Consider the following 9,077-nt stretch of genomic DNA (forward strand, 5'->3'; position numbering starts at 1 on the left):
TTTTTTTTTTTTTTGGGTTGTTCTCCCGCCCTGGCGGGGGGTCGGGCTAGAAGATCTATTAGGTCCCTTCCAACCCTGAAACTATGAAACTATGAAACTATGCTTCAAAAGCAAATCCCAGGACGTCACTCTCCCCTTGTACTCGGCCTTGGTGAGGCCGCAGCTGGAGTACTGCGTCCAGTTTTGGGCCCCACAATTCAAAGGATGTGGAGAAGCTTGAGAGAGTCCAGAGAAGAGCCACGGGCATGATCAGAGGTCAGGAAAACACCTTATGATGACAGGCTGAGAGCTATGGGGCTCTTTAGCCTGGAAAAGCGCAGGCCAGGGGTGATCAGATGGCCATCTGTAAGTTTATCAGGGGTGACCACCTGTATCTGGGGGAACATTTGTTCACCAGAGCGCCCCAAGGGATGACAAGGTCGAACGGTTATAAACTACTGCAAGACCATTTCAAGCTGGACATAAGGAAGAATTTCTTTACTGTCCGAGCCCCCAAGGTCTGGAACAGCCTGCCACCGGAGGTGGTTCAAGCACCTACATTGAACGCCTTCAAGAGAAAATTGGACGCTTATCTTGCTGGGATCCTATGACCCCAGCTGACTTCCTGCCCTTTGGGCTGGGGGCTAGACTTAATGATCTTCCAAGGACCGTTCCAGCCTTAATGTCTATGAAATCTATGAAATCTTTGGAACCATCCTTCAGCTAGTTGAAGACTGCCATTAAACTCCCCTCAGTCTTCTCTTCTCTAGACTAAATAAGCCTGGTACCTCCTCATAAGTCCTGTGTCCTATCCCCCTCACCAGTTTTGTTGCCCTCTGCTAGACTCTCTCCAATTTGTCCACATCCTTTCTGTAGGGGGGGCGGCAAAACTGAACACACTACTCCAGGTGTGGCCTCACCAGTGCCAAATAGAGGGGGATCATCACTACCTTGATCTGCTAGCAATGCTCCTACTAATACAGTCCAGTATGCTGTTAGCCTTCTTCGCAACAAGGGCACACTGTAGGCTCCTATTCAGTTTACTATCCACTGTAACCCCAGGTCCTTTTCTACAGAACTGCTGCTTGGCCAGCTGGTCCCAAACCTGTACTGGTGCATGGGATTGTTCTGTCCTAAGTACAGAACTTTGCACCTGTCCTTATTGAACCTCATGAGATTTCTTTTGGTCTAATCCTCCAATTTCTCTAGGCCTCTCTGAATACTAGCCCTATCCAGTGCATCTTACTACTCCGTAGTTTTCACTAAACTACTACATAGTTTTCATTATGTAGTTTCACTTAAATCCCTTTGAAAATACCAAAATATCAATTAATTATTTTTTTCTTCTTGACAAAGTAAAAAGGTTATATATACTTAGAGTAAAAATACACAAGTATATTATTTCATATTTAGCACAGTCATTAAAACCTTGAAGTGAGTGTTGCAAACAAATTTCCTTTTTACTGAATTAGCATCAACCACATAACATCCATATTAAAAACACATACCTTTGCATATATAATATGGTCCCACATACTGAGTCTTTGTTGGTCTTGGACGTATTTTTTTCCATGATTTATCTTCAGAGTTCTTTATTCTACCAATTAGAATATCTTTCTTACATTTATGCTCTAAATTGGGATGATAAGTGTAATCCAACAATTTAGGACCTGAAATGATAAAGGAAAAACTGTTTGTCCTTATACAATCAAACAACTGTAAAACTTACATTCAAAAGCCATTAGGCAGAGATCCAAATGAGATAAAGACAGTTAGCATTCCTTCTTGTGCCAGTAAGTTTGAGGAGCCAATTTTAAGCAATAAATTAGAAGAGTAGAAAAGCTATGCAAATACTTACAAAAAGGCCAGGCTCAACATGAAAAAGCAGGTAATTAAGGAGATTTTTTAACCCTGTACTTGTTTGCACAGAAACCCACTCTAAATTTGTTGTTTTCTCAGTTCCCACCACATAGCTTGTTTTGAATATGTATTTGCCCATCTCTAACAAGTCTATGAGAAACATGCAGCTAAAATACCAAGTTCAGTTAAATCCTCTAAACCATTCATTTTAAATTCAACCAAGCAGTAAATTTAAAACAACATACAGCAAGTAAGAAAAGCTCAAACTTAATGCATTAAAAAAACAATATCAGCCCCATGATCTAGAGGGTTCTACACTGTTGTAGCCTAAAAACAGAGTTCCAGGGTCAATCCATTTTTCCTTCCAAAACCACATATACTAAGAATGAATACACATACACTGTAAGTTGTGCAGTGTTCAGTGAATCTGCTACCCAGCTAAGAAATTAAAAATAAAAAACAAATATGAAGAGTCCTGTCTGGGTTTCTTTGAACAAATGATTGATAATAGAACTGTGAGGCTTCTGAAATTAGGCAGGAAAACAACACACACTAGGAACTTGGGTAAGGAGGCAAAGAAACAAAAGAGGATATAGATGCTTTGATATGAAGCCTAACAAAGGGACATATGTAATTATCATCCCACAAGCATTTTAGAGATTCTGCTTTTATTGAAATTGTGCTCTGGAGCATTTCAAAAGTCACCTTGTTAAGTATGAAGAATCATTTAAAACTAAATACTGCATAACTGCAAACTATAACAACCATTTCCTAAATGTGCCAATTTAATACTTTAGGAACCTATATAAATGTGCTGCACTGTCTTGCTCTATTGATAGTTCAGAAAAACCTATAACCCAAAGAGCAGCACTTGATCTAATATTAGTCTTGGTAAAACTGTTGCTTTTAGAATAGATTTGTATGTCACAGCAACAGCTCACACCTGAAAGATTAGTTATATGAATGGCCCAAAATAAGTTAAGACCCTCTGTGTCAATAAAATGAAGTTAATTATTGCTAAGGTTTTGAAGTATCATGATAATGATTGAGAATTAGTTTGAAAGAACAATAAAACAGATGGGATGCGAAGGTTACCAGGTACTTTGAACTGCAGTTCAATTCCCCATGACCAATCAGAGTGGGTATTGCAAGTTTTTAAGTCTTGAGCAAAGGTGTCATTCTTCAGAGTACCCTGGGGGGTGGGAGGAAAGTGAATACAGAATATGAATGACCTTACACAGTAAACCTTCATGTTGGGGAAAGTATGAAGTGATCTGTGGTGGTTTTAGAAATCAAGAACCCCTTAGGACAAGAAAAACAAAACAAAAAAACGGGAAGAAAAAGAGTAGAAAAGGGACTAAATGTTTTCTGATTCTTTAGTCCTTAGATCTATTTTCTATTTCGTAATGGCACAAAACTAACACTATTAGAAGCCAACAACGTTTTAAATTTACAACTTTTAACATCTTTCTAAAATGTCAATCAACCAAATGTTACTTACCTGTTTTGATAAAACATAACTGGCAGGCCTGTCTTAGGTCATGTGTACCTTCTAATGGGTTTCTTCCAATAACTGATGAAGATATTGGTATGTTAGCAGGTGCACTGCTAAAAATATTTGAAAAGTCATTTCTATTTTGACCTACAATTCCCATGTAATTCTCGGATCCAAACAAACTATTAGGACCATTTATCTGCTGAAAGAAAGAAATGTTGTTTACTTGATCTGTCAACCTCATTTTAATACGTCCAGGCTTCCATTTTAAGGCTTATTGAAAGCTTTCCCTATAACAAAAGAAATATCACTAATGGTTTAACTGTGAGCACAGCTGTACACTAAGGCACAAAAAAGAAGGGATGCCAAGAGCTCCTTACCCCAAGCATGGAATACATACTTAGACCACACTTTGAGGTTGGAGGAACAGCAGTTGTCAAGCTGCTATTCCATCCCATGAAGGTAGACTATGAGTGTGCAAATAAATGGCTCCAAGCTTCCCAACACACACAACAGCCATCTCAGCTGAACTGGCAGCTGGGAGAAAAACCTCATGATCTGAAGAGGTAAACAGAGATCCAACTACAATCCTTGGACACAATCCCTGCTCACAGATTAGGACTGTACTAAACTGTTCCATAGGTGCTGAAAACCCCATTCATCAAAAGATAAAATATTTCATCAATACTGACCACTTGTGATCATTTTAAAATTTCCAAAATACATTCTACCAAAGTTTGGCTAAACAAAAAATTGGCTAGGCCTCTAATAAACAGATTGCCTGTCTGAAACTTACAAAGATACTTACAAATAAAGAGGAACTACTGCTAAGTGCTGGTGTTCCATCTCTTGAAACTGAACTTGACAGATCTAAAACAATTAAAACAAATATTGAGATTGTTCTTTCCCCTCTCTAGCATATCTTACTCCAATAATAATTTTTACCTGCTTTGAAGTAACACAGGTCAAAGTATTTTCCCATTAAGGTGCAAGACATTTGCAATACCCAGAATGAAGACACACTAAGGTCTTCTCTATACTGCTTCTGCTATGTGCAAAACTACAAACTGAGAAGCACCATTTGCTTAGCACACACTAAATCCTGGAAATGATGCAGCATAATTGGTTTTTAATTGGTGCAGCATAATTGGTTGAGTAATCCTTTGCACATAACCCAGTACTGCTTTTTAGGTTGTCTCTGCTATGTTTTTTCTGCATATTCAAGTCATCTCTAGGATTGCTATGCTCCCTCATTTCTGGGATAGAAGCAAATAGGTGGGACATGCTTCGTGGAAGGGCTCAAGACACTCTGTGAATCAGTACAGACATGCCCTCAACAAATCAATGGAAACTAGTCAATGAGTGGAGCACCTTTAACAACAGTCTCAAGAGACTGGTCTAGAAGAGCAAAGGCAGACAAAAAAAACAAAAAAAAACAACAACTGCTCACCTTCGAACCAGAGTAGCTTGGAGAGAATTTATAAACATTTTGCAATATGCCGTCTTCTACAAAGTATATACCACTACAAAATTTATGTTCAATATAGGGTTTATTTTTCAACTTCAGTCCACTGCCTATTTCCCATTTCTAAGCTGTACAGTACTGTTTTCTGAACTCAATTTTATCAATCACCATTTTGCCCATTTAGGTTGAAAAGGTTTAGGTTGCCCATATCTTCTAATTGTTTAAACGTCTTTTCAGTGTGCTCTCTCCATTTTTTACTCTGCCCGTTTACTTATTCTTACTTTACTCAAAAATCTTAAATTCCTAACTCCACTGTGATTTTTAAATGGAATCTGAAATTAAGTTGCTTCTTTGCTTATGTCCCCCATGTAAACTCTAGCAATGTGTTAATATGTTAGGAAAACCCAGTATACAACCAGCAGAGGAAGCCTAGGAATTTATGTAGATCCCATGAAAAAAGCTTATTTTTAAGTTCTTGATGACAGTCTATACTGAGCAAATATTTTCAATACACTTGAAGACGTAGCAAATGTTATACAAACATTAAACTTTAAAGGGAGTAAAGAAATCTAACATGTTAATGAGCAGACAGCTAACTCATTCATAGACTCCTCCCACCATCTCTCTCTCCTCTGCATAGCTAAACTGATGCAACTTAAGACTCCTTGCCTTACCTCTTTTTGTGTCATTGATTGAAAAATTATTTAAAGTAGAACAAAAATTTTCTAATGAAGAAGCCAAAGGCTGTGAATACATTTCTGAAAAGGAGGCTGTAGCAACAAATCCTGCACCAACTGGTAATGTCCCCAACAAAGGAGTGGAGAATGGTATTTTAGGAGCTACACTAGCTGTTGGAATGGATCCTCTGACTACTGTGGTTTGCTGGAAAAGAAAAAATAATTTTTTTTAGCAAGTATTCAGGCAGGAAAAAAAAAGGCTTCCCCTCCCTACCTCCCTTCTACCCTCCCCCCCCCTCCACAAAAAAAAACCAAACATCAAATGACCTATAAAAACCTAACTCTTATTAGGGTTTTTGTAGTGATACCACCACTGAAAAAGTAAAGTTCAAATGTAGAATACGCGGAACATCTACCCTTATTTTCAAGTCATTTTAGGCCCTACATCCTAACGAGACCCCTGCTTATGACTTACTTTATTCACTCTGAACAATCCCATTACCTTCAGTATAAATTAAATATAGGCTTAAGTCTTTGCAGGATTAGAAGCAGAGAGTTAAATTTTAAGCATTTGTAAACTCGTAAGGCAAAAGGCAGAAAGTAAGAAGCACTTAAAATCTAGTCAAATTTTAAAAACAAAAAAAAATTATCTTACAGACTGCTAGCTGGAACCGAGAAGCAAGGTAAACTGCCCCCATTTGAGATCTGCGATGCTGGGTCTAGATTGCTTTTGATACCCAAGTTAGTTCATTTAAAACTTGCTCAATTATCTCTATATTACACTACAGTCTGAAGCACAGACTCTGCTCTACCTTCACTCTATCATGGTAGATAAAAGGAGTCACTAGGAAATATAACACAAAAGTTTATTTCCCAAGACCTTCTCATCTCACTATATTTATTTCAGAAATTTAGAAAGTATTATTTTAAAATACAGAAAAAGTTTAAAATCAAAGTAAGGATTCTAAATAGTGCTGTTTTAAAGAGTAATCAGATTAACAGTACAATTTAGATTAGTCCAGGGGTTGTCAACCGAGGGTATGTGCACCACCCCCCTCCCTCACTCTGTGTCTGGCCATGTCTCCTCCTCCCCCCACATCCAGCCACCAGGGGTATACTTACTAAAAAAGGTTGAAAACCCCTGAATGAATCTAATTCCATTCATAGGCAGTACTTGCTTTACAAATACAACCACGTCAAACTGTGAAATGACACTATACCCTTGCCTTAATTCTTTATTTATATGTTAATGGAACTTCATCTTTATTAATAAGAGATGTATTGAAAATGCTGCCACAATTGTAAAGTAAACATGATGAAAGTCACTGAGAGCTCAGAACTGAGTTAAAAGTATGATGCTATCTCTGAGAGCAGACTCTACTGCAGTTCAGACGCTGAAAAAAGCACGTTTGTCTGAAAGAACTCCACTATCAAGGAAGCAAGACGCAAAACATTTACCATTACACTTTCATCTGGGTGAGGTACTAAATCAAGTAGCTCATCAAGTTCTTCTCCAATAATGATATCTCCATCTCCACAATCTAAACATGCTTCTGGCATAGAGAAAGAAACATTTCCTCCATTTGCCAACACTGCAGAAGGCAAAGAACTCTTTTCCACTTGAAGAGACATAACAGAAGATATGGATGGCACAGATACTGAGATCAAGTCATTTGACACTTCAGGAGAAAAGTTTGATGCAGACGAAGAAACAGAGGAAAGTGTCTCTTGTTTATGTTCTGATAAATCTGAAACAGAATTTGGGGAGAAAACAAGAACTGTTAGCTAACGGTATTCAAACATTTTCCACCATATTTAACCTAGCACAATGTTTTATTCTGCCTTAAAGAAATGTGAATTAAAATGTGGTTGCTGATACTTTAGAAAGTGTTTGTATTCTGTTTCTATTACCAACAGAATGAAATTCAGTCAAATATAGAAAAGAGGAGAAAAAAAAAAAAAACTGTGAACCTGTCATATTACAGTGTTCTTACAGATCATGCTTCCCCTTCCCTTAATTTTCCTAAATTCAAGAATATTGTGTGAGAATAAGCACAAGTCAAGAGCCTGACAAGCAAGGATCCAGGTTTTCCTGTTTCCCATGGAAAAATGGAGAAAACCACAGATTCCCTGGTTTTGTTGGAGAAATTGCAGATTTCCCTTTTAGCAGAGAAATCCACGGATTCCCCGCAAACCCATGCAGTTGGCCACGGGAAGGCAGCGTGGGGCGCATGGCAGAGTTATGGTGGTGGCTGCCATGTGCAAAACCACATTAAATTTAACACCCTGCCAGCCCTGCTGGTGCCCCTTACTCACCCCCCAATGCCCCCACTCCCAGCCCTGCTGGTGCCCCTCACTGCCCCAACAGCCCTGCTGCCCTACTTGTGCCTCTTACCCCTCCCCCCCCCAGCCACTGCACCCCAGCCCTGCTGGAGCTCAACCAGCCTGCATACCAGCTGATACTGATCCAATTTCCGATATGCAGCCCAGCAGCTTGAAGAGCAGTGTCCAACTGGTAATTCTGTTGTCATGGATGGGGAGAGGGGGAGCAGATCGAAGCCCCTGTGGTGAGGGAGGGAGGAAGTGGGGCTGGCCCAGGTGCTGCCCAGTCAGGGCGGGGCATGGGACAGTCGTGGCTCATCCAGGGGGCACAGGACGGGGGTGGACCCTGGAGGGCATGGGGGGCCATGTGACCCCGGACTGGTGTGCGGGGCAGACTGCTACTACAAGCTGGAGCCAGGGGCGGCACCAGGCTCTTCCCACCGGGGGCTGGGCTGGGCTGGGCTGGGCTCAGGGCAGGTGGCAGCAGCACTGGGAGGGGGGCTACAACCACCCCAAAATTCACCATAACCCACCCCCGCCCCCACCAGTACTCCCTCCCAGCACCTGCCCCGCCCCGAGTGCAGCCTGGCCCAGCCCACACCAGGAAAAGCCCAGCACAGCCCCGGCCCCAGCCCACAGTGGCAGCCCACCCCACTCCACACACAGATACAAGAGCACACACCCTGGAGGGCATGGGGGTTGTACGCAGCAGCAGGAGCCACCACCCCCTCCCCGTGCCCCCCATATAAGCTATGGCTCTGTCCCGTGCTCTGCCCTGACTGGGCAGCACCTGTGCCAGCCCCACTCCCTCCCTCACTGTGGGGGCCTTGATCTGCTCTCCCCATACCCCTTTCCTCCCCTTCCACCACAACCGACTTACCAGCTGGATGCAGCTATCCAAGCTGCCAGGCTGTGCTCCTCATCACCTACATGCTGCGCTGAGGTTGCGCACACACATGGAGCATTTAAATCAGCCACATTATCGGACATATCAGGCCAAAAAAGCCAATTTCTCATATAGTCAATTTTCTCTATATCGGTGCCAATCTGATATCAGGCAAATGCATCAGCGCACCTCTAGTTATAACCTACTGATACACTGTGGAAAATGGAAAGCAGTAAAATGAAACACTTGGAATCATCTTTTGAAGAAGCACAAACACACAAATAGCACTGATTCATACAAGTCAAAGCAGGAGGAAGAGAATTCAAATTTAGAAAAATGTTAGTAATTCTGATAATGAGTGAAGCTCACTACTTCTGCGCTTTGCACCGGTCT

The 9,077-nt window shown here is 41.1% G+C and overlaps 1 protein-coding gene across 4 annotated transcripts in view; it reads right to left on the reverse strand.

Moving 5' to 3' along the window:
- ZC3H7A (zinc finger CCCH-type containing 7A) overlaps positions 1–9,077 on the reverse strand; it is a 54,535-nt gene that overhangs the window by 25,364 nt on the left and 20,094 nt on the right. For 3 of the 4 annotated variants that reach the window (XM_025203383.1, XM_006015520.3, XM_014519928.2), the window contains 5 exons: positions 6,935–7,224; positions 5,474–5,681; positions 4,143–4,204; positions 3,341–3,536; positions 1,488–1,649 (listed from right to left, as the gene is read on the reverse strand). In XM_025203383.1, the coding sequence (XP_025059168.1) occupies positions 1,488–1,649; positions 3,341–3,536; positions 4,143–4,204; positions 5,474–5,681; positions 6,935–7,224 (918 nt within the window). The remainder of the gene's footprint in view (positions 1–1,487; positions 1,650–3,340; positions 3,537–4,142; positions 4,205–5,473; positions 5,682–6,934; positions 7,225–9,077) is intronic. The other variant, XM_006015521.3, reaches the window with a different exon arrangement.

This window comes from Alligator sinensis, unplaced genomic scaffold (genome assembly GCF_000455745.1).
Source record: "Alligator sinensis unplaced genomic scaffold, ASM45574v1 scaffold73_1, whole genome shotgun sequence".
NCBI classification, from domain to species: Eukaryota; Metazoa; Chordata; order Crocodylia; family Alligatoridae; genus Alligator; species Alligator sinensis.